The 25,145-nt window shown below is 42.6% G+C and overlaps 1 protein-coding gene across 2 annotated transcripts in view; it reads left to right on the forward strand.

Annotated features, from left to right (window-relative positions):
• LOC132821458 (polyhomeotic-like protein 3) overlaps positions 1 to 25,145 on the forward strand; it is a 106,934-nt gene that overhangs the window by 47,440 nt on the left and 34,349 nt on the right. For both annotated transcript variants that reach the window (XM_060834047.1, XM_060834046.1), the window contains 4 exons: positions 8,087 to 8,155; positions 15,234 to 15,392; positions 21,922 to 22,198; positions 24,144 to 25,009. In XM_060834047.1, the coding sequence (XP_060690030.1) occupies positions 8,087 to 8,155; positions 15,234 to 15,392; positions 21,922 to 22,198; positions 24,144 to 25,009 (1,371 nt within the window). The remainder of the gene's footprint in view (positions 1 to 8,086; positions 8,156 to 15,233; positions 15,393 to 21,921; positions 22,199 to 24,143; positions 25,010 to 25,145) is intronic.

The raw sequence follows: 25,145 nt of genomic DNA on the forward strand, positions 1-25,145 counted from the left end.
ATTTTCAATGCCAGTATATCCATTTCAAAGTGGGCAGGGGTCCAATCCCTGAACAGTACTCCAGATGTGGCCTGATAACACCTTGTACAATTGGAACAAGAATTCTCTGTTTGTAAACTCCAGTCCCTGGCAACAAAGGGCAAAATTGTGTTTGTCTTCTTATTGGCTTGCTACATGTCTCTGCTAACGTTTTGAGTCTCTTACACAACAGCACCCAGATTTCCACTGCTCATCATTAAGTGTCTCTCCAATTTAAATAATAGTCTGCCTTATGATTATTCCTACCAAAGTACATAACCTCACATTTTCCTACATTAAATTCTATCTGCTACGTCTTTGCCCACTCACTCAACTTAAATTATATCCACTTGCAGATTCCTTAAGTCCTTATCACAGCATACCTTCCCACTAATTTTTATATCATCAGCAAATCTCTGTTGCCTCTCCAAGTCATTAACATAGACAGTAAATAACTGAGGTCCTAGGACTGATTAGGTTAGATTTCCTACAGTATGGAAACAGGCCATTTGGCCCAACAAGTCCATACCGAAGAGTAACCCACCCAGAGCCATTCCCCACCCCAATATTTATCCCTGACTAATGAACCTTACATTATGTGCAATTTAGCAGGACCAGTTCACCTGACCTGCATATCTTTGGATTGTGGGAGGAAACCAGAGCACCCGGAGGAAACCCACGCAGATACGAGGATCTTTATGCCATACCACTAATTATGTCTTTCCAACCTTATAAATCCCCATTAATCCCGACTCTGCCTTCTATGTGTCAACCAATCCTGAATCCATTCTACTATATTACCCACTCTGCTCTGAGCTCTCGTGATACCTTTTGACATAAACTTTTAACTGTTACCTTATTAAATACCTTCTGAAAATTCAAATAGGCCAAATATACTGGTTGTCAGAGTTTATCAACTTTGCTTGTTATATCCTCAAAGAGCTCCAGCAAATATGTAACATTATCATTTCCCTTCCTCCAAACCATGCTGACTCTGTTTGAGTACACTAAGCTTTTCGAAATGGCCTGCTATTTTTTCCTTAATAGACTTTGGTATTTGCCTAATAACAGATGTCAGGCTAACTCAATCATTTCCTGCTTTCTGTCTCCATCTCTTCTTACACAGGGGTATCACAATAGCATTTTCTGATCTGTTAGAACCCTCTTGGGAATTCTGGAATATAACTTCTGTGCAGATATGGTCTGAAGTCTTTGACAGTGAACCAAATCAGAACTTTACATCTTACACCAACATTTCACTGAAATTGCCTTATTCATTCAAATTTATGTTACCAGTTCCTCTAGCAAGGTTTACGTAATTGCTTGAGTTGATCTGTTTAGCAACAATGTAAATTCTAAAATAATGGGGGACATTTTGACTTTTAGTGATGGTGTAAAATTATGACATTAATTCAGATTTGATAACTGATGAAAATCAACAGGAGAGATGTACGTTTTTTTAATCAACCTGTTCAGATATGTTCTAACGCACCTGGGAGCAGGTAAGACTTGAACCCAGTGTTCTGGTTCAGAGGCAGGAACAATGGGTCCGATCAATGGGACATATTCAAAAAGGAGATAGTAAGAGTACAGGCTAACATGTTCAATAAAAATAAAGGGTAGGACCAACAGATCCAGCAAACCCTGGAAACCGAGGAATATAGGGATTGGATAAAAAGAAAAAGAAAAGCTAATGGCAGATACTGAGGGCTCAAAACAGCAGAAGCCTAAGACGATTATAGATTGTGCAAGGGAGAACTTAAAAAGGAAATTAAGACAGCCAAAAGGGGGCATGAAAGGATAATGGCAGGTAAAATGTAAGAAAACACTAAGTTATTTTGTGAGTGATAATTTGTATGTGGAGCTGGAAGATGTTTGATGTCAATTGGCAGGATGTGGGTATCGCTGGCAAGGCCAGTGCTTATTGCTCATCCCAATCTTAGGTCACATGTTGGACTGACCAGGTAAAGATGTGAGTGATCCAGTTGGGTTTTTATAACAGTTGAAACAGTTTTTTATGGTTATCATTAAACTCTTAAATCACATTTTTTTTTTTAACTGAATTCAACTTCCACTGCCATGGTTTGCATAATATTATCTTGGTCTCTCAATTAATAATGTAGATCGGGTTCTAAATAAATATTTTGTGTCAGTCTTCACCAGTGAGAGGGGTAATGTGGCTGTAGAAATCAGGCAGATGGATTTGATTTAATTAAATAAATTAGCATAGAGGTTTTAGTGATCTGGCAGGGTTAAAATTTGATAAATCTCCAGGACTGGATGAAATGGATCCTAAGCTGCTGAGTGGGACAAGGGAAGAAATGAGTCAGATTTTTTCCCCAACAGTTGACAATGGTTTTATGGTCATCATTAAAGTCTTAATTCCAGATTTGTTTATTATTGCATTCTAATTCTAGATTTGAACCTGGGTCTCCAGAACATGACTTGAGTTTCTGGGTTAATAGTCTAGTAATAATACCACTAGACCATCGCCTCCTCGTCTCAATAGCAAGGCCCTGGTTATAATTTTCAGTTCCTCTCTATCCACAGTAGAAGTGCCAGAGGACTGGAAGACAGCCAATGTGGTACTGTTATTCAAGAAGGGAGGAAGGGTAAACCAGGAAACTTAAGGCCAGTCAGTCTTATTTCAGAAATGGAGAACCTATTGGAAGCAACTCTGAATGTCAGAATTAATCTGCACTTGGTGATGCAGGGATTAAGTAAGAACAGTGAGCACGGCTTTGTTAAGGAAAGGTCATGTCTGACCAACTTGATTGAATTTTTCAGAAAGGGGACCAGGTGTATAGATGAGGGCGTTGCATTTGATGTAGTCTGCTTGGACCTCAGCAAGGCCTTTGTTAAGGTCCCCCATGAGAGACTGGTAATGAAGGTAAGAGACATAGGGGTCCATGAAATTTGGCAAATTAGATAGAGAATTGACTGAGTTGTAAGAAGCAGTGGGTGATGGTCAAGAGTTGTTTTGTGACTGGAGGACTGTGTTCAGTAGGGTCCTGCAGTGATTAGTTTGTGCTATGCATAGATAATTTAGATTTAAATGTAGAAGGGCTGAGCATTATGTTTCACAAATGAAACAAAATGTTTTACTGTGGTAAATAGTGAGAAGATAGCCTTACATTACAGGAGAATATAGATGGCTGGCTGGATGGGTTGATCAGTGGCAAATCAAATTCAATCTGGGTAAGTGTGGGTAGGAGAAACAAGTAAAGGGATTACAAAGTAAATGGAACCCTGGGATACCCTGCCAATCAGAAGGACCTTGGTTTACATGTCCACTGGTCCCTTAAGGGAACAGAGCAGGTAGATATAATGGTTAAAAAGGCATAGGGAATATTTGCCTTTATTCTTTCAAGAGCAGGGATGTTATGCTGGAATTACATAAAATGCTGGTTAGGGCTAAATTATTGTGTGCAGTTCTGGAATTCACATCATAGGAAGGGGTGCAGAGGTTACTAACCAGGACTTTGCCTGGGCTGGAAAGATTTAGTTATGAAGAGAGATTGGGCAGACTGGGATTGATTTTCAATTGAATTGAATTGAATATATTGTCATGTGTATCGAGGCACAGTGAAAAGCTTAGTCTTGCGAGCAATACAGGCAGATCATATAGTTAAGTTGCATAGATAGTAAATAATAGGCAAACAGCGACAAAAACAAAGAGTTTGTGAATCCATTCAGTATTCTAACTACAATAGGGTAGAAAGTGTTGCGAAACCGGCTGGTGCATGTGTTCAGGCTTCTGTACCTTCTCCCCTTTAGCAGAGGTTGTAGAAAAGCGTAGCCAGGCTGAGATCGATCTTTAAGAATGCTGGCTGCCTTTCCTTGATAGCGGGCCTGATAGATGGATCCTATAGATGGTAAGTTGGCCTTTGTGATTGGGCCAAGTTCATCACTCTCTGTAACCGTCTCCTATCTTGAATGGTACAGTTGCCGTACCAGGTAGTGATACACCCAGACAGAATGCTCTCGATGGCACACCTATAAATGTTGGCAAGGGCATTCACCATCATGCCAAATTTCCTCAGCTGCCTGAGGAAGAAGAGACGTTGTTGTGCCTTTGTAACCAGTGTGTCCACATGAAGAGTCCAAGAAAGTTTGTCGTGGATGACCACTCCTAGGAGCTTGACCCTCTCCTCGTTTCACCTTTGTTCTGTTAATGTGTGGGGGGGCATGAATAACATTCCGCTGAAAGTCAATACAGGGGAAGCTCAATTATCCGAATGAGATGGGCAGGCACTATTTCGTTTGGATAATCAATTATTTGGTTAATCGATTAAATGCCTTTCCTCTGGGGCTTGTAGTTTTTAAAGGTAAGGCAGCATCACAGCGCGCGAGGTCCCGCCCCCAACCCTGGCCAACACCGCCCCCACCCCAACCCCATGCAATACTGCCGCACACCCATAACACCCAACCCCGTGCAACACCCATCCCCCCAACCCTGTGGACCATCACCCCCAACCCCTCTCCCCCACTCCCAACCCCGTGCAACCTCCCCCCCCACCACCACCACCCACCGCACAACCAGCCCCCTCTCCAGGGCAGCTGGACTGGACACCAACAACAAGCTGCAGTCGCCTTTGTGGGGTAAGTCTCCAAATAGCACACACACCCACGCGCAGCCACAGCCACACACAAAACTCTTTACTGCAACTTTTTGACAGGTTCTACGTTTGTCCTATACAGAACAATGTTAGAGAGATTATCTGGGGAAGGGAGGGTTTAGGGTACATCCCCGTATAGAACTCCAGGGAAAGTGTGGGGAGAGCGAGAGAGCAGGAGGTTAGTCATTTGGAGACCGTGCTTGTTTAATCATTGTAAACAAAAGACGCGATCAGTGTTGGAAAAGCATCTTTGATATATTGTTTCCCTCAGGACCGCGAAATCTCCTTCGGATAATCCGATTTTCGGATAATTGGTATTTGGATAATCGAGATTCCTCTGTAATGAATTCCTTGGTTTTGCTGGCATTGAGAGCTAGGTTGTTCTTAGTGCAACATTTTTCCAGGTCTTCCACCTCCTGTCGGTAGTCTGTTTTGTCACCAGCTCAGATTAGACCGACTGTGGTGGTGTCATGAGCGAACTTGTAAATGGCATTAGTCTGGTGTTTGGCAACATAGTCATGGGTATACAGTGAGTACAGTAAGGGCCTGAGTACGCACCTCTGGGGGGGCTCCAGTATTGAGTGTTAGCGAGGATGAAATATTGTCCCCAATCTTCACTTCAGGCCAGGAAACTGAGGATCCAGTTGCAGAGAGTGGGGCTTGGTCCAAGATCACTAAGTTTAGTAATCAGTCTCAAGGGGATAATAGTGTTGAAGGCTGAACTATAGTCAATGAGTAGGATTCTTCTGTAGCTGTTCTTGGTCTTAGGATGTTCTAGGGAGGAGTGAAGGGCAAGTGATATGGCATCTGACGTGGATCTGTTGGTCCGATAGGCAAATTGGAGTGGGTCAAGAGTAGTGGGTTTGATTAATGCCATGACCAGCCTTTCAAATTACTTCATGATGATCGAAGTTAGGGCCACTGGGCGATAGTCATTGAAACATGCTGCATGAGCCTCCTTAGGCACAAGGATGATGTTGGCCCTCTTGAAACAAGCAGGGACAGTGGCCTGCTGCAGGGAGAGGTTGAAGATGTCCAAGAAGCCTCTGCCAATTGATCTCTACATGCTCTGAGTGCACGGTCTGGTGTTCCATCTGGTCCCATTGCTTTCCTTGGATTCACATGAAGGAAAACTGATCTGACCTCTGATGCAGTGACTGTTGGGATAGGTTCGTCAGGACTTGTCGGAATAGGTGTTACCTCTCCGCCGAAATTCATAGTGAGCATAGAAGGCGTTGAGACAATCTGGGAGGGATATGTCATCGTCTGCTATCTTGCACTGTCTCTTTTTAGAACATGTGATGTCATTCAGTCCTTGTCATAGTCGCCAGGTGTCTGGGTCTCTAGTTTGGATTGGTGTTGGTCCTTGGCTGTCCTAATGGCTCTGCGAAGGTCATACTTGGATTCCTTATATTTGAGTGGGTCTCCTGATCTGAAGGCCTTATGCCTGTTTTTTAGTAGGCTCTGTATATCCTGATTCATCCAGGGTTTCCTGATGCGGAACACCCAGATTGACTTCTTCAGTATGCAGTCCTCCACACACTTGCTGATCAAGTCCGTGACGGTGGTGGTGTATTCGTTCAAGGTACCTGCGGACAGTTTGAACACGGCCCAATCAGCCGATTCCAGACAGCACCAGAGTTGATCCTCTGTCTCCTCCGACCAGCACTGGACCTGTTTCCGTGAGGGAGTCTCTTACTTGAGCTTTTACCTGTAAGCTGGGAGCAGAAACACGGCATTGTGGTTGGAGGTAGGGGTCTGGAGCAGTAGGCATCCTTCACAGTGTTGGTAAAAACAATGACTGCAGATGCTGGAAACCAGAGTCTAGATTAGATTGGTGCTGGGAAAGCACAGCAATTCAGGCAGCATCCGAGGAGCAGTAAAATCAACATTTTGGGCAAAAGCCCTTCATCAGGAATACAGGCAGAGACCCTGAAGGGTGTAGAGATAAATGAGAGGAGGGTGAGGGTGGGGAGAAAGTAGCTCCCCATTCCCCACCCTCCTTTAATTTATCTCTCCACCCCTCAGGCTCTCTGCCTGTATTCCTGATTAAGGGTTTTTGCCTGAAACGTCGATTTTACTGCTCCTCGGATGCTGCCTGAATTGCTGTGCTTTTCCAGCACCACTCTCATCCTTCACAGTGTTGTAGCAGTAGTCTAAAATGTTCGGGCTCCTGGTGGGGCAGGTAATATTTGGTAGTACTTGGGCAACACCTTCCTTAGATTGACTTGATTGAAGTCGCCAGTCACAATAAACAGGGCCTCAGGGTGTTCCGTTTCCAGGGCGTTAGTGGGGGAGTACAGCACATCCAGAGCTTCCTCAAGCTTTTCTTGTGGTGGTATGTACAAAGCAGTTAATATAGCAGCGGTAAATTCCCGCGATAAATGGAAGAGGTGATATTTGGTGATGAAGAGTTCAAGGTTTGGGGAGCAGTAGCTGCCCAGGATTGCAATGTCCATGCACCACAAGTTGTTGATTAAAAAGCAAACCCCTCCACCCTTTGTCTTACCCAAGGATGCTGTGAGGTTCCTATGATGGATAGAAAAACCATCAGCCTGAAAGGCTAGTTTCTTGGAGCAGAGGAGAATGAAGGGAGACATTATTGTGATGTACAACATTGAGGGGCATGGATAGGATAGACAGGAAGGAACTTTTCCCCTTGATGAAATGACCACTGTGCAATGTGGGGAGGAGGGCATAGATTGAAGGTAAGGAGCAGGAGGTAAAGAGGGAACGTGTGGAATTTTTTTTAACCCAGAGGGTAGAGGGAATCTGAAACTCTCTGCCTATAAAAATGGTAGAGGCATAAACCCTCATAACATTTAACAAGTATTTATATGTGTACTTGCAATGTCAAGACATTGAAGGGCCAAGTGCTGGAAAATGGGATTTGAATAGTTAGGTGCTTGTTTTTGATTGGTACAGACTTGATGGGCTGAAGGGCCGTTGTGAACACTCTGTCCTGTCCCAATGTGCTCCATTCTTTGTGACATGCTCATTCTGCAACTGCATCTATTGTCTACAAGGTACCTTCGTCAAATCACTGAGCTTTCAAAACCCCCTCCATAAACCTCTTCTGTAACTAGCCTTTCTGTAACTGTAACTTTCGAAAAACGCGGCGAGTGGTTTGTGTTTGGGACATATTGCCTTGATGTGTGGTTGGGGCAAATACAATTGAGGCATTCTGTAAGGAATTGAAATAGAAACTTTGTGCATGGTTACACATAAAAGGCAGAAGCTTTACAATTTGTCAAAATGCTCAGAAAGCTAATGCAGACCATTGGGCCAAAGGCCTCCTACTGCACTGTAACAAATCTGTGATTTTGTGAAAGGCATGATTTATGAGTAACAAGGTTTCAGAAACAGGGTAACCAATCCCCTTCGTTGGCAACTGGGCTCTTTTCATGCATTGTCCAGGTAACTGATTATTCTTCATATTCTATTTTCAGGCAGGTGGGCGTCAGTCTTCTTCACCTACAGGGAGCATCAGCCAACAATCAAGTGTGTCACAGACCTCAGTGAGTCACAGTAACCTTTTGATATCATAGTGCTAATTTGAATGTATGTCTTACCAAATGTTTTGGATCCACCTTATGAACCAACCATCTGTGGCTGTGGTTTTTAACCAGAGATTTTGTTACCTGTTTTATGTACTCAATGGCTAAGTGCTCTAAAAAGAGGCTGCTTCAGGATCCTGTGCTGCCAGTGGGAACTAATTGAGAAAAAAATGCAGATGGGCAGCCCACAGTCTATCCAACAGTTAAAATGATCGGAGGGAAAATTGCAAGCATCATTGTCACTACTTCCTGGAAAACTCAGTTTCCCACTGAATGTGTCACATTGTGAGATTGCCTCTTCACTAGCGTGGTATGGCATGTTTTCTGGGTCTGGCTCAGATGTAGAAGGACTCAGTCAGTCTGCTGCTCTTTAACAGAGCAGCTTTTATTTTGAACCATTGCAAGCAAGTGTTTTCCCAAACTGTTTCAGTCCTTGCAAAAATAAACTTCCCCTTTCTGAATTTCCAGTGGTTCACATTGATTTCTTAAAGTATATTGTTTTATTTCTCTTGTTACACGAGACACAATTTTAATGCAATGATTCTATTCTTTAAATGGATTTACCTCTATCCCCTTTCAGTTCATTAGGGGTTGTGACAACATATGGTATATCCATAGCAAAGAATGGTAGTGCTCTGCAACTTAGGAAGAGCATGAGACTGACGCACGATAATTGGCTTTGATTTATCTATCCCTTCAATGTTAAAAATCATGCAACACCAGGTTATAGCCCAACAGATTTATTTGGAAGCCCTAGCTTTCGGAGTGCTGCTCATTCATCAAGTAGCTGTGAAGGAGTAACGCTCCAAAAGCTAGTGCTTCCAAATAAACTGTTGGACTATAACCTGGTATTGTGTGATTTTTAACTTTGTCCACCCCTGGCCAACACCAGCTCCTCCACATCATGGTTTCCCTCCAATCACATTATTCTTAACCCAGCTGAGATGACATTCTCATTCGTAGAGTCACAGAGTTTTTACAGCACAAATAAAAGGCCCTTCAGTCCAATGTGTTTGTGCTGATCGTCAAGCATCTAAGTATCCAATTATGTTCCACCACTTGGTCTTTAGCATTGTTTCAAGTGCTCATCTTAAATGAATAGTTCCTCCCCCTACCACCCTTTCAGGCAGTGAGTTTCAGGTACTGGGTAAAAATACCTTTTCTCAAATCCCCAGTGAACCTCTTGTTCCTTCCCTTAAAACTGTACCCCATATTATTGACTCTTCTACTAACAGGAAAAGCTTCTCACAATTTACCCTATCTCATAACTTTGTACATCTCAGTCAGATACCTCCTTACACTTTGCTGTTCCGAGGAAAATAACCCCAGTCAAATAACTCCAGCATGGCAAAATCCTGGTGAGTCTTCTCTGCACCCTCTCTAATGTAATCACATTCTTTTCTAATGTGGCAACAAAAGTTACATACAGTAGTTGTGCCTAACTAATGTTATATTCAGCTCCAGCAGAATGTCCTTGCTCTTGTATTCAATGTCTTAACTAATAAAGGGAAGCATCCCACTTGCCAGCTTATCTGTCTGTACTGCTGCCTTCAAGGATCTATGGATAAAGTTGAAAATCACACATCACCAGGTACATATCAATGAACTGAAACCTGCAGCCCATTCTAAAAGATGAAATACTTAAGGCAATCTATGTTTGTTCAAAATATCTTTTCAGTTGCATGACACTGTAATGTTTTGCTACAAATTCTGTGTCTTATGATCCCTCTCCACAGCTACCTGATGAAGGAGCAGTGCACCAAAAGCTAGTATTTCCAAATAAACCTATTGGACTATAACCTGGTGTTGTGTGATTTTTAACTTTGTCCACACAAGTCTGACACTGGCACCTCCACATCAGATCTGTGGATATGCATACCAAGATTCCTCTGTATTTCCTAGGTTCCAGCATTCCTCATGTCCTTCCTTCCCTGTCCTCCCAAAATGCATGGCCTCGCACTTACTGTTTAGTGAGTTTTTAAAAATTGTTTAATGGGAGATGTGCATTGCTGGCAAGGCCAGCGTTTGTTCCTCATCCTTAATTTCTCTTTAATTTAGTGGCTTGCTAGGCCATTTCAGAGAGCAGCTGTGAATCAATGACATTGCTATGGATCTGGAATTACGTGTCAGGATGGCAGATATTCCTTCTCTAATGGGCATGAGTGAACCTGGTGGGTTTTTTTTTAATGATAATTGATGGTGATTTCTTGGTCACTATTACTGACACTAGTTTTATATTCCTTCACCTGCTATGGTGGGATTTAAACCTGTGTTCTCCGAGCATTGGTTTGAGCCTCAGATTACTGGTGCAAAGACATTGCCACCATGCTGCTCTCTCTGCACCACCCCGACCCAAGCCAAGTATTTCATCCTTTCACATTAGAGCACGTATGTGGCCAGTAGAGATCTGGTGAAGATATGCAGACTCTGTCAGAGCCATTGCATTCAAACTTTTGTTTGCCTCAGTTTATATCGATGCTGTTTAACTTGGAATTCTCAGACTAGTGAGCCAATTCCTTTGATTAAAGCATTCCACCCAGTTCCTTTTTCCAGCAGTGGACTTGTTTCCCTATATTACAACACTTCATGAGTATATCATTAATTGCAAGGTAGTTGTGAAAGTAGCTATCTGAGTGCAAATCTGCACTTGCAGACTCACACAGAATTGGGTTTGTGATTTTCTTGCCGGGATCACAATAATGATAGTTATGGCCAATCCAGTCTCTTCTTCATAATTGTCTTTCCTTTTGCATTACAATCGATGCACCCAGGCACTAAAGCTGGGAGAGCTGAAAAACCTATGACTAATGTGGGACAATAAAATCTGTAAATCTTTCTTCAATTCTGTCAAAATGCATCCATTAGAATACTCTGACCTTCAGTATTGTTATACAGCATACACCTTATAAATAAGTATATAATTTATATCAAGTTATTTATCTTAGATGTATAAAATTATGAGTTATGCTCCAGCTGAAAATGTTCATCTCTCCTTGAAGGTTTGCACTTTTCCAGGTGCAGCAAGTTGATGCGGTCTGTAATAATGAAGTATTCTCACTTCCCTGTTTTCAATTCTTTTAGTTTGGTTCCCTCTTTACGTATAGTCCAAAGACAATCCTGGAAAAAGTCAACAACTTCTGTTACTGCAATTGTGTTAATTTATCCCCTTGTGTCACACTTGACATCTCTCCAATGCCACTCCTGGTCTGACCACACTGTGTAGTTGTAGTGGCAATGTACTTTCATGATTTTACACTTCTCCAAAGGCTATCAGTGCATTCCCAGAAATTGCTTATTCTCCAGCTTTTGCAGTCACAGCTCCAGTTCCCCAAAGATCCAACCTTAGCACTGATCAGGTTCTACCCTGTCGTACTAATTAAATATCACAAATCATGTACTTTGGAACTGAAATAACCCTGCTTTCCTTTCCTGACCTATCTGCAAAGTTTGACAAGGTCAGTAATACTACTTCAGCACAGCACTTTCATTGTCCAGCGCAGAAGTTTATTCTTGCTTACATCAGCTCTTAAATAATCAATTGTTGCCACAGCATTCCTGGCAATGGATTCTGCTTCCATATCTAAAACTTAACCTTCATGGCTCCATGGTTCTGTTTTTGTCTCCTCTGTCACTTTCGTATCCACATATTCTCCTATGGACTTTATTGATGTGGATGATAATGACTTGCAACACTCTGCTTCCAGCTTGACTATATCTGTGACTTTGCACATCTCAAATTTCAAATCTAATGCTGACCTTGCTTTTTGGGCACTCCCTTTGCAGCCACAGCTTTGTATTCCTTGTTCTGTTCAATCACTTTATGGTCTTTGTATCTTATGATCTGCCTGTACTACATGTAAAACAAAACATTTCCCTGTACTTAGGTACATGTGACAATAATCAAATCAAACAAAATCTCTCTGAAGCCAGTACTAGGAGTTAAAACCATATTAGGAGAAAGTGAGGACTGCAGAAGCTGGAGATCAGAGCTGAAAATGTGTTGCTGGAAAAGCGCAGCAGGTCAGGCAGCATCCAATATGTTAAAACCATATTGTTTCTTTGTGTCAAAAATACTGTATTCCTAATATCCCTGATATCTCCTCCATGCCTACTTGTTGATGCAGATGGCACAGCAACTTCAGTATTTTGTTCAGATAATCTATATTTAAGAAAGGAGGAAGAGGTGAAACTGGGATCTACTGACCTGTTAGTCTGCCATCAGGAGTAGGGATAATATAGATGTGATTAGTAGATATTCAGAAACTAAAGGTTTGATTGGAAAGAACAAAGATTTATGAAGGGGAAATTATGACAAATGAAAGTAGATTTTTGAGGATGTTACTAGCAGAGTTGATAAGGGGAAGCCAGTGGATGTGGCATATTTGAATTTACAGAAGAAATTTGATATAATAGCACACTAAGTCGGTAAAGAAAATTAAACTGCATGGAATTGGGGATAATAAACCAGCATTGATTAAGGATTAGTTGATAGGCTGAAAGCAAAGAGTAAGAATAAATGGATCATTCTGAGGTTGAGAGGTTGTGATCAGTATCTAGATCCATCTATTCACAATCTTGTCACACTGGCTTGAACATGAGCGGTCAATTGTAATATTTCCAAATTTACAAATGATACAAAACTTGGTAGAAATGTAAGAAATCAGAGGAAGGAAAGAGACTTCACGAACATCTAGACAGGTTGAGAAGCAACAACATGACAGATGGGATATAATGTGGAATATAATTTGGTAAGAGGAACTAAGATGCAGAAAAATTCTTAAATATTGAGAGATTGGAAACTGTTGATGTCCAAAGGGACCTAGGATGTCCTTGTTCAAAAGTCCCTGAAAACTGACAAGCGGTTGTGACGTTCAGTTCAGAAGGAAAGTGGGATGTTAGTAAAACCAAATTGCAGTAACTGCTAAAAGTCTGAAATAAAAATGGAAAGTCTTGGAGAAACAGCATCTGTGGAGAAAGAAACAGAGTGAATGTTTTGAGACTCATTTGACTTTTTCAAAACTTTTTGAAGAGTCATATCAGATTCAAAACATTAATGGCTCCTCTCTTCACAGATGCTGCCAAATGGAATGATTGGTCTTTATTATAAAAGAGTACAGCAGCAAAGAAGTCTTGCTTCAAATATGAAGGACATCTGTGAGACTGCACTGGAATATTGTAAGCATTTCTGGTCCCTGCAGTAGTGGGTAATTGGTCTGGGTCCTGGGGTGGTGAGACTGTCCCAGGAGGAGAAATTTAGATGAGAGTGCCTGTATTCTCTGGGATTTAGACATTCGAGAGATGATCTCATCGAATCATAGAAGAGGTAAATGCTGTAGATGATGAAAGAATGTTTCCCCACTGTGGATCTAGAACCAAGAGGCATAGCCCTCAAATAAAAGATAAGCCATTTCAGACTGAAAAGAGAAGGAATGTCTTTATTTAGTGTATTTGCCATATCTACCTCGGAGCACTGTAGAAGCTCAGTCAGTACGTAATTTCAAATCAGAAATTGATAGATTTCTTGTTACTAATGACACCAGCTGATATGCAGATAGTGTGAAGATGGCATTGAGATAGCTTATCTACCATATGTAGATTGACAGGGCAGACTTGAGAGATGGAATGACTCACATCTGCTCCTAATTAGATTAGATTGGATTACTTACAGTGTGGAAACAGGCCCTTCGGGCCAACAAGTCCACACCAACCCGCCGAAGCGCAACCCACCCATATCCCTACATTTACCCCTTACCTAACACTTCGGGCAATTCACCTGACCCGGACATCTTTGGACTGTGGGAGGAAACCGGGGAGAACGTGCAAACTCCACACAGTGGAGTCGCCTGAGTCGGGAATTGAACCCGGGTCTCAGGCGCTGTGAGGCAGCAGTGCTAACCACTGTGCCACCCGATACCCCAGTTAACTCATCCACTGAGATTAGCACTTACTTTCAAACAGAGTAGCAAACACCGGTCCTTGTCAAACCATAATCAGTGTACTCTTTTATTCATTACTTTCTCATGTGGCTTCACCTTAATTAATTCGATGCCACTCGCCTCAATGTGCAAGTGAATTTTTAAAAAAATGTTCCCCACAGTAGTGTGTTCCACATTTCAATCACTCTTTCAGTAAGCAAGTTTGTCCTGAATTGCTTAGTGAACTTCTTAATGACTGTTTATATTTAGGGTCTGGTCTCCCTCGCCAATGGAAATGTCTTTTTTCTTTCGACCCTGCTGTAACTTTGCAGATGTGCTAATAGCTATCTCTCATCTCTAGCACAGAGACTCCCAGTCTGATCAATTTTTTTTTTAAATGTTGTTTATCTGATTCTGCCAATCATGGCTTGGTTGGTAGCACACTTGCCCCCTGAGTTCCAAAGTCCTAAGTTCAAGTTCCACTCCAGGGCTTGAACACAAAAATCCATACTGATTTTTCAGTGAGGTACTGAGGATGTGCTGCACTATTGGAAGTCTTGTCTTTCAAGTTCTGTGTCAAAAGAAGGCTCCAGCTGCCTTTATTTTTGCATCTAAAATATCAAGTTGAACTGTTTCGAAGAAGAGCAAGAGAACCAGCCCCCTGTTCTTGGTCGATAAAGATACCTCTGTCAACATTACCAAAAATTATGATCTGATCATTAATACTTTGTTGTGTGCAAAGTGTTGTTTGCTGTGTGCAAAGTGACTGCTGTGTTTTCTCCATTAGAATAGTGACTGTAATTCAAAAATATTTCACTAGCATAAAGTGTATTGAGACCTGTTATTGTGAAATGCTCTATCCATCTGTATGTCTCTCATTTTTCTATACTTTGCTTATTTTTAATATCATTCTTAGAAATCTTTTACGGCATGGTTATTGTACTATGAAGACAACAGCACTCTGTCAAGTAGTTTGCCCTCTCTAATCAGATGATCTTATTGTTAGATAACTTAATTATCCTTGAAACAAGTTAGTTTCAGAAACTGTATGAATAATGTTTCGTTTCAGTTCTGTGTGATCACTGCATCCAGTTGTTAATAGACATTTGGGTCCTGTTGTGCAGATTAACCTCTCAGCATCTCCTTCGGCTACTCAGCTGATCAGTCGTGCTCAGACCACTAGCACTTCAGGCAGCGGAATCACCCAGCAAGCCATGCTTCTCGGCAACACCACCCCCACTCTCACAGCAAGCCAGGCGCAGATGTACCTCAGGGCCCAAATGGTAAGTAATACAGCACAGGACTGGTAGTGTAAACCTCCCACAATAGAAAAATTGCAGGGAGTAGAACACCTCATCTATCAATGAGCCCATGTTATAAAGCATTTTGGCAGTTCTTTACTACATCTATGTCAGATTTTCATCATTTTATCTATCGTGGTTATGCTTCAGCTGTCTTATCCCTAAAGCTCTGGAATTTCTTATCTAAACCTCTGTGTCCTTCCCTAATATTGTCCCAAAACCCTATCTGGTTCATTAATGCTCTTTAGGGAAGGAAATCGGTCATCTTTACCTGGTCTGGCCTAAATATGAATCCAGATCCACAGCTTCCCTCTGAAATGCACTCAGTTCAAGGGTAGTAAGGGATGGTAATAAATACTGGCCCAGCCAGTGATGTCCACTTCCCTTGAACAAATAAAGAAAATCTTTTTGTGTTATCTATCTGAATATTTCCTCAGTGTCTCAGTGTCAGATTTTGTTTGGTAATGCATCTGTGAAGATCCTTGGTATGTTTTATTCTGGTAAAGGAGCTAGATAAATGCAAGCTGTTGTCATTAATATTATGTCCTTGATTTTAAAAAAATCTAGGCTTAGTTGAAGATATTTGCTGTACTATGCAAAATCGCCTCTATCTTTTCACAACTTTAAAACTATCTGAGAAGCTATTTTATTGCCATTTCATGGATTTGCTTAATTTTCTCTCATGTTCCAGCTTACCTTTTGTAGGCTAACCTCTAGCTAAACTCAAACATACACTTCGAGCATTGCTGAAAATAAAGATACATGTTGCCAGTGTTTTTCAATTTGCACTCATCAGGACAAATACAAAGAATGCCAAATTTAAAACAGGATCAGCAATTTATATTACAGGAGAAAAGATTACTGAGTGGTTGGCTAGTGGGGATGTTCTAGAATTTCACATCTTTGTACCTGCTGTTTCCTGACCTTCTCTATGTCTCTACAGCTGATTTTCACTCCCACTGCTACTGTAGCTACTGTGCAGCCAGATATTCCTGTTGCCTCCTCTTCCTCTTCCTCAGTGTCTACATCCACACAGGTGAGTTATAACAGACTGATATTCCCAAACCCAGTGAACCAGAGAAACACAGCAAAACCTTGTTTGCAACATACATTGTAGACATGTCATGACTCATGTTAGGATTTCGTTATCTTTTAAACATGGACCTATAACTTCAGGAGTAACTTTGACCTATTTAAATGAAAAACTCTGCTTGCAAATTACTTCCATAATATGAATGTAGTAAGGTTCTCCTTAGAAAAGTTGATTTCTTCCAAAACAAATTAGCCCATTAATAGACACCCCTTCCACTACCTTCAAAATTCACTCCTTTCATCCCTGATACACAAAGGCAGCACTGTGTACCACCTTCAAGCTGCACTTCAAGGGTCCACAGACAGCACTTTCAAAACCTATGACATTTACAATCCAGAAAGAAAAGAGCAGCATATGCATTGGAAGATCACTACTGGCAAATTCCCTTCCAAGCCACATACCAGCCCAATTTGGAATGACAACGGCCATTTCTTCATTGCCAAATTTGGCCATTAAACCATTTATTACTGTGTTGCAAAAGCCACAGCTGCCCCCTGGGATGTGTAATCCTTGCAGTGAAACTTAGTTTGCTTTGTTTCCAGAATGGTGTAGCATTTTCCCCTGCCCCATCTTTGTATTCACTGTGGAATGACTGGGTAGAGGTGGATTGAGGGGAAATGTAAACTGCACAGAGTTCTGGATGTCTGTCAGTTCTGAGAGCAGGAGATCTGTTACTTCACTGGACTGAGACATCACTAGAACTCTTGTGACAGATGAAATAACAAAATACTTCTCTGCTGGCTTATTCCTAACATTCTGCACACCCTAAATTCCGTAAAGCATATTTTGTAGATTTAGTGAGCAACTTTAATAACCATAGAAATTCATGAACAGCACAAGGCTATTCAGATCATTGTGCTTGATGTTTGAAAGAGCTATTCCAATTAGACCCACTGTCCTCTGCTTTTTTGGTTGTTATTCATTCATGGGATGTGGTGTCACTGGCTGGGCCAGCCCATCCCTAGTTAACTTTCAGAAGGTGATAGTGAGCCACTTTCTTGAACTACTGCAATCAATTTGTTGTTGGTATGCTCACAATGCTGTTTTGGAAGGAGTTCCAGGATTCTGGCCCAGCAACACTAAAGGAATAGCAATATGTTTCTAAGTCAGGACGGGAAGTGGTTTGGAAGGGAACTTACAGGTGAGTAGTGTTTCCATTCATGTACTGCCCTTGTCCTTCCAGATGATGGTGGTTGTGGTTTTAGAAGGTACTGGTTGAGGTGCTTTTGTGAATTTCTGCATTGCATCTTATAAGTGGTATACATTGTTACTCCTGAGCACTGGTGGCAAAGGAAATGAATGTTTCTGGATGTGGTGTCAATCAAGCAGGCTGCTTCGACTTCAGTGGTGTCAAGCTCCTTGAGTATTGTTGAAGCTTCACTCATCCAGGTAAGTGGGGAGTATTCCATCACACTCCAGACTTGTAGATGTGGAGAGGCTATGGGGAGTCAGGAGGCGAGTTAGTCGCTACATGATTCTTAGCCTCTGACCTGCTGTTATATAGCTAGTCCAGTACAGTTTCTGAGCATTGGTAAGCTCCCCAGAATGTTTGATTTCCAAAGCTCTGCAACATTTCCCTTTTCAGGCATACACATTACCTTAAACTTGGGCATTTCGATGATGTTAACAAAACAAGGAAATGTAGTTAACAAAGAGACAGACAGTGACAAATACTTGGAGGTCCTGGGTAAACAGATTGCTGAAATGGGCAGTCACATGTTAGATTGAAATTAAGACAGAGAAGTATGAAGCAATACATTTTGCTGGGAAGAAAGAGGAGACAAAGTGCTAAATAAACAAAAAAACCCGAAAGAACTGCGGATGCTGGGTATCAGAAACAAAACAGAAATTGCTAGCATACTCAGCAGATGTGGCAGCATCTGTGCAGAGGAATCAGAGTTCATGTTTCTGGTCCAGGGACCCTTCTTCAGAATTGATGGTAGCAAGAAAAACAGTTGTTTTTTTAATGTAGAGGATAGGTGAGGTGAACGGGTAAAGAATAAATGATAGGTGGGGATAGAACCCAAAGAGAAAGAAAAACAGTTAGACAAAGGAGTGGAGAATGGTGAGCCTAGGAAAATGAGTAGCTGTTAATGAGAAAGTGAGGACTGCAGATGCTGGATATCAGAGCTGAAAAATGTGTTGCTGGAAAAGCGCAGCAGGTCAGGCAGCATCCAAGGAGCAGGAGAATCGACGTTTCAGGCATAAGCCCTTCTTCAGGAATGAGTAAGGTGTGCCAAGCAGGCTAAGATAAAAGGTAGGGAGGAGTGACTTGGGGGAGGGGCGTTGGGAATGCGATAGGTGGAAGGAGTTTAAGGTGAGGGTGATAGGCCGGAGAGGGAGTGGGGGCGGAGAGGTCGGGAAGAAGATTGCAGGTCAAGAAGGCGGTGCTGAGTCCGAGGGTTAGGACTGAGATAAGGTGGGGGGAGGGGAAATGAGGAAGCTCGAGAATTCTGCATTCATCCCTTGTGGTTGGAGAATTCCTAGGCGGAAGATGAGGCGGTCTTGGTGTCAAGAGTGTATTGTTGGGAACGCACAGCAGGTTCAGGCAGCATTCGAGGAGCAGGGAAATCGACATTTTGGGTAAAAGCCCTTCATCAGGGCTTTTGTCTGAGACATTGATTTTCCTGCTCCTCGGATGCTGCCTGACCCACTGTGCTTTCCCAGCACCACACCCTTGACTCCAATCTCCAATATCTGCAGTATTTACTTTCGCCTAGTGGATATTGGTGGCCAGCCTATCCCCAGAAATGGAAACAGAGGAAGGAAAGGGAGGAGTCAGAGATGGACCAGGTAATGGTGAGAGTGGGATGGAAATTAGAAGTGGGAGTGATAAACTTTCCCAATTCCAGACAAGAGACGGAAGCAGCACTGATGATATCATTGATATAGCCAGGAGAGAGAGAGTCGCGGTTAGAGGCTGGATTAGGACTGGGACGAGGAATGTTCCACATATCCCACAAAGAGACAGGCATAACTGGGATCCATTGCCACACTCTGACCTGAAGAAAGTGAGAGGAGTTCAAAGAGAAATTGTTCAGGGTGGGAACAAGTTTGGCCAGGCAGAGGTGGGTGGTAGTGGTTTGGGATGGAGCAGGCATTTTTTTTTCAGGAAGCAGCAGAGAACCCTGAGGTCGTCCTAATGGGGGATGGAAGTCTAACATGATTACGTGCCCATGGTGTAGGGGATGTGGCAAACTGGAAATTCTGACGTAAACTGTCAAGAGGAATCACCGAGTTGCGGTAGGAAGAGGTCTGTGGGGCAGGAGCAGGCAGAAACAATGGGTCTGTCTGGGCAGTCCTGTTTGAGGATTTAGGGAAGAAGGTAGAAGTGAGCTGTGTGGGGTTTGGAGACTAAATAAACAATATGGTTTAAAAAGGAGTGCAGGAATCAAGAAATCTAAACAGTGTACAAGTGTAGATCTTTGAAGTTACTGGACCCATTGCAATGTGTAGGAGCTGATGTGTAGTTGGCTTTATTAATAGAGCAAATGAGAGCTTATACTAAGCCTTTAAATGACGTTGGTAAGGCCTTAGCCTACTGTTTTTGTGTTCTGTTTTGGGTAGCTCTCCTTAAGGGCATTTCAAAGACTTAAAAGTGGGTGTCGAGAAATGGTACTAAGATTCAGTCATGGGATGTGGGCATCACTTCATTTTTCATCCAGAGGGCAATTAAGAGTCAACCACATTTCCATGGGTTTGTTGTCACATGTAAGCCAGACCAGGTAAGGACAGGCAGATTGCCTTTCTTAAAGGACATGAGTGAATCATAGGGTTTTTATGAGAATCGACAGTGGTTACTTGCTTTTTAATTCTAGATTTGTATTGAATTTAGATTTTGCAATCTGCATTGTAGGATTTGAACCCATGTGTTTAGAAGATTAGCTTGGAGTTCTGGATTACTAATCCAGTGCAGTTACTACTATGCTGCCATCTCACGAAGAAATGAGGACCTCGTGTGGTTAAGTGGAGAAACTGGTGTTCTCCTTAGAGCAGAGAAGGTTTGGAACTGGTGTTCAAAACTTTGAATGATCTCAGTAGAGTAACGAAAGTGAAATTGTTCCTGCTTGCAGAAATGCAGTAACCAGAGTACACAGATTATAGGTGATTGTCAGAGATCCAGTGGCAACATGACACAACATTGTTTTGATGCAGTGAGCTACAGCCTGGATTGCATTGTGTGGAAGAATGGTGACAATAGCAGATTAAATAGCAATTTTCAAAAGACTAAACACACAAGGGTCAAAATATGAAGGAACATGCAGAAAGACCACAGAAGTAGGGCTAATTGGATAATTATAACAGAGAGCAGATACAGGCTGAATGGGTTGGATGGAGGAAATTTGAACAGGTTGGAGCTCTACCTCCTCCTCATTCCTGATGAAGGGCTTTTGCCTGAAATGTTGATTCTCCTGCTCCTTCAATGCTGCCTGACCCGCTGTGCTTTTCCAGCACCATACAATCGACTCTAATCTCCAGCATCTGCTGTCCTCACTTTTGCCTGGAGCTCTACTCACTGGAGTTTAGAAGAATGAGAGATGATCTCAATGAGACATATAGGATCCTTAAAGGACTTGACAGGGTAAATGCTGAGAGGATGTTTCCCCTCAGGGGAGAGTCGAGGATCGCAGGGCATTGTCTCAGAATAAAGGGCCACCAATTTAAGATGGAGATAACGAGGAATTTCTTCTCTCTGACAGTTGTAAGTCTGTGGACTCCTTGCTATGGATGGTTGTGGGCAGAGTTCTTGTGTGTGTTTAAGGCTAAAATGGATAGATTCTTGATCAGTGGGGGAATCAAAGGTTATCGGGAAAGAGCAGGAAAGTGGAGGTGAGGCATGTTGGATGAGCTATGATTCTGTTGAATAACAGAGTAGGCTCAAGGAGCTGAACAAATGAAGGGCTCTGGCCCGAAACATCGAATTTCCTGTTCCTTGGATGCTGCCTAACCTGCTGTGCTTTAACCAGCAACACATTTTCAGCTCTGATCTCCAGCATCTGCAGACCTCACTTTTTACTCAAGGAGCTGAACAGACTACTTTTGTTTCTATTTCTTATGGTCTTAAAATAGTGTGTGAGGGTCAGGTGGGTAAGATGATTAAAGTCTTAAAGATCAGACCCAAACTAGCTGTTTAGCAGCCTACATCTGTCTTTAACCAAGAAAGAAAAGTCAGTTGTCACAGATGGCATTTACCAATTATTTTAGCAATTATCTTAAATCTGGGACCACTGGTTATCCACCCTCCTGCCAGTGAAAATAATGTATCCTCATTTATTCTGTCAAGCCCCTCATGCAGGTAATACAAAAGTATCTTTCCATTTGCACAGTTCCATTATTAACCATCTAGCTGACTGATTCACGATTGTTTCATTGCTGACCAGTAATTTGACCTTGCCTTTTTCATGTTTTTGGTTGTAGGTTCAGAATCTGGCCGTTCGGAGCCAGCAGTCAGGTGCCTTACCTGCGTCATCCCCTCAGAGTGTTCCATTAAAAGGTACCTGTCAAACACAGCAACTCCCGATGAGCCACACAAAGCAGGCAGGGCAAGGAGCTGGCCCTAAAACCAACCAACACGACTCAGCCCCTGAAAGCACCAAGAAAGGAGAGAGCCTGACGTCAGTCAGCCCTGAGACCCGGGTGTCCACGGTGACCCGGTTACAGATGCCAGCAAACACACAGCAATTAATAGCTCCTGGTGAGTGACAGCAATAGAGCTAGTAGTGAGATGGAGGGAGGAATTTTAATTAACTACAACATCTTGGAGTTTGAAACAAAAGCAGAAATTTCTGGAAAAGCTCAGCAGGTCTGGCAGCATCTGTGGAGAGAAATCAGTTAACATTTCAGGTTGAGTGACCCATTCTGAAGAAGGGTCACTCGATCTGACATGTTAACTCTGATTTCTCTCCGCAAATGCTGCCAAACCTGTTGAGCTTTTCCAGCAATCTTTGTTTTGTTTCTGATTTACAGACTCCACAATTCTTTTATTTTGGAGTTGGAATTTTGCTGAGTTCCACTTTGTAATTGCTCTGGATTTGAGTCATACTCTTTGCAGCCAATGTTCAAAAAATTGTTTATCCATTTACAAGAAGCCTGTTTTAATTAATGTGCCAAAAGGAGGATGCACCATAGCTCCATAAGAGCGTAAGAAATGGAAGCTGCAGTAGGTTATACTCATGCGCACAATCATGCACAGGGGACATGGATTCAAATCCCACCCTGTCAGCTGGGGGAATTTGAATTAAGTTAATAAGTCTGCAATTAAAAGCCAGGCTCATTCACAGAATCCCTACAGTGTGGAAGTATGCCATTCAGCTCATCCGATGAAGGGCTTTTGCCCGAAATGTCAATTTCGCTGCTCGTTGGATGCTGCCTGAACTGCTGTGCTCTTCCAGCACCACTGATCCAGAATTCAGCTCATCAAGTCCACACCGACCCTTCGAAGAGCATCCCACTCAGATTCACCCACCATCCTCTCCCTGTAACCCTGCAGTTCCCTGTAATCCACCTAGCCTGCACATCCCTAGTCATTATGGGCAATTTAGCATGGCCATTCCACCTGACCTGCACATCGTTGGACTGTGGGAGGAAACCCAGGCAGACATTGTCTGTGCCGGGTTTTGCACAAAGGTGGAGTCGAACCTGGGTGCGTGGCGCTGTGAGATGGCAGTGCTAACCACTGAGCCACATGCCACCCCATATTTCATGGTGACCGTGAAACTATTGTTGATGGTTGCAAAAACCTTGGGGACAGCAATCTGTGATCCTTACTTGGTCTGGTCTTCATGTAACTCCAGATCCAGAGTAATATGGTTAATTCTTGCCCGAAACGTCAAATTTCCTGTTCCTTGGATGCTGCCTGACCTGCTGCGCTTTTCCAGCAACACATTTTCACCTCTGATCTCCAGCATCTGCAGACCTCACTTTCTCCTCTGAAGTGGCCAAGCAAGCTACACATTTCAGGCACAATTAGAAACCGGCAATAAATGCTGGCCTTGCCTGCAATGTCTACATCCCATGAAAGATACGATCCCTCAAATCTGCTCCTATATTCAGATAGTTTATGAAGTAATCTTTTATCTTAGTTTCAATTTGTCACCCTGTCTTCATGTTCCTTGGTTCCCTTAGCATTCAAAATCTGTTGATCTCTGGCTTAACTACGTAATGGAGTGTTCACAACCCCCATGTTTTAAAGAGATCACCTTGCATTCTCCTAAACTCCGAAGGATGTAAGGCAGTTTTACCTGTTGCAGAGATATCTTGTGAAGCCATAAGAAAAGTTGATCAGACATAGCTTCTTGTTGTACAAAATGGCAACTTCATCAAATGGTAACAGAAGATGAATTGAAAAATAGATCAAATAATGATTTAGAAACAGGTATTGGCATTCAGTCCCTTGACTTAATAGTGATTGAAACAATGCAGTTTGCCTTTCTTTTACTGGAAGAGTTGGTGAATTCTTCAAGATATTTCCTTCATTATATAATTTTTTTAAAAGTCCATTGAAATAGGAAAGTTAATTGTAATGCATTATAATATCGATGTTTAACAATTGATGTGTTTTTTTTTCTTGATACTTCCTTCAGAGTAAAAACCAAGATAGCTCACTTTTGTCTGTTATCTCTGTTGTTTGTCCTGTCTAGCACCCTACACACCAATTCAAGCACACCAGCTGATTAAACAGCAGCAGATTCCACTTCACCAAGGAACGCCGAAAGCACACCATCAACTTATCATCCAGCAGCAGATCCAACACAGACAGCAACTGCAGCCTCTAGCGCTTCAGGCCCAGGGTTCTGACCCTCCACAGTCTCAGCATTGCCTGCCAGTCCAACCCCACAGTCAATCGCTAATCCAGGCCTCTTCTCAATCGCCACACTGTATATCAACCCAGGCCCATAGCCAACCACTGAGCCAACCTTCAGCTCACTCTCATCCTCAAAGCCAGCAGCAGACAGTTGTGGTCTCTCCAGTACCTTCTCAGTCGCCGCCTAGCCCATCAGCATCAACGATCATCATCCAGCCACAGGCACTAATACAGACGCAGTCTCACAGCCTGGTTCACACGCATCTACCATTGGGCTCCAGCCAGCAGCAAACCTCAAGTCATGTGCCACCAAACCAACAGCCACAGCCAGCGCACTTACTGCCTGCTCATCGCTCACCGGTGGCTCAGATTGGGCCATTGCGACAATCAAGCCCAGTGACTATGCACTTACCTGCACCATCCCAGCAGCAACATTCAACACTGGTATCACCTTCACAAGAGGTCCCATCAACAGCCCCAGGCCACCTCCAGCGACTGCCCTTGCAATCAGTGCAGAACCTAACGGTACCATCAGACATTGTTTCCTCTACTCAAGTACTACCACAGACTGTTCTACATTCAAGGGAACAACTCCCTGCTGCCCAGGCTCTGATTCAAATGCCCTTCCAGGCTCTTCCCCCACCCCAGACTATTGCTGTTAACCTGCAAGTCCAGCCTTCAGCTCCAGTGGATGCGCCACTGGTAGGGATTCATTGAATCTTTTATAATTTGCATGAAAAATAGTTTTATGAGAATTAACCACCATTTGTGTGTTGTTGTATTAACCTGCTTTATTCTGATTCTGTGCATTTCACATTCTTTTAAGGAAATTTATTGT

The sequence above is a fragment of the Hemiscyllium ocellatum genome, chromosome 13 (assembly GCF_020745735.1).
Source record: "Hemiscyllium ocellatum isolate sHemOce1 chromosome 13, sHemOce1.pat.X.cur, whole genome shotgun sequence".
Lineage (NCBI taxonomy): Eukaryota > Metazoa > Chordata > Chondrichthyes > Orectolobiformes > Hemiscylliidae > Hemiscyllium > Hemiscyllium ocellatum.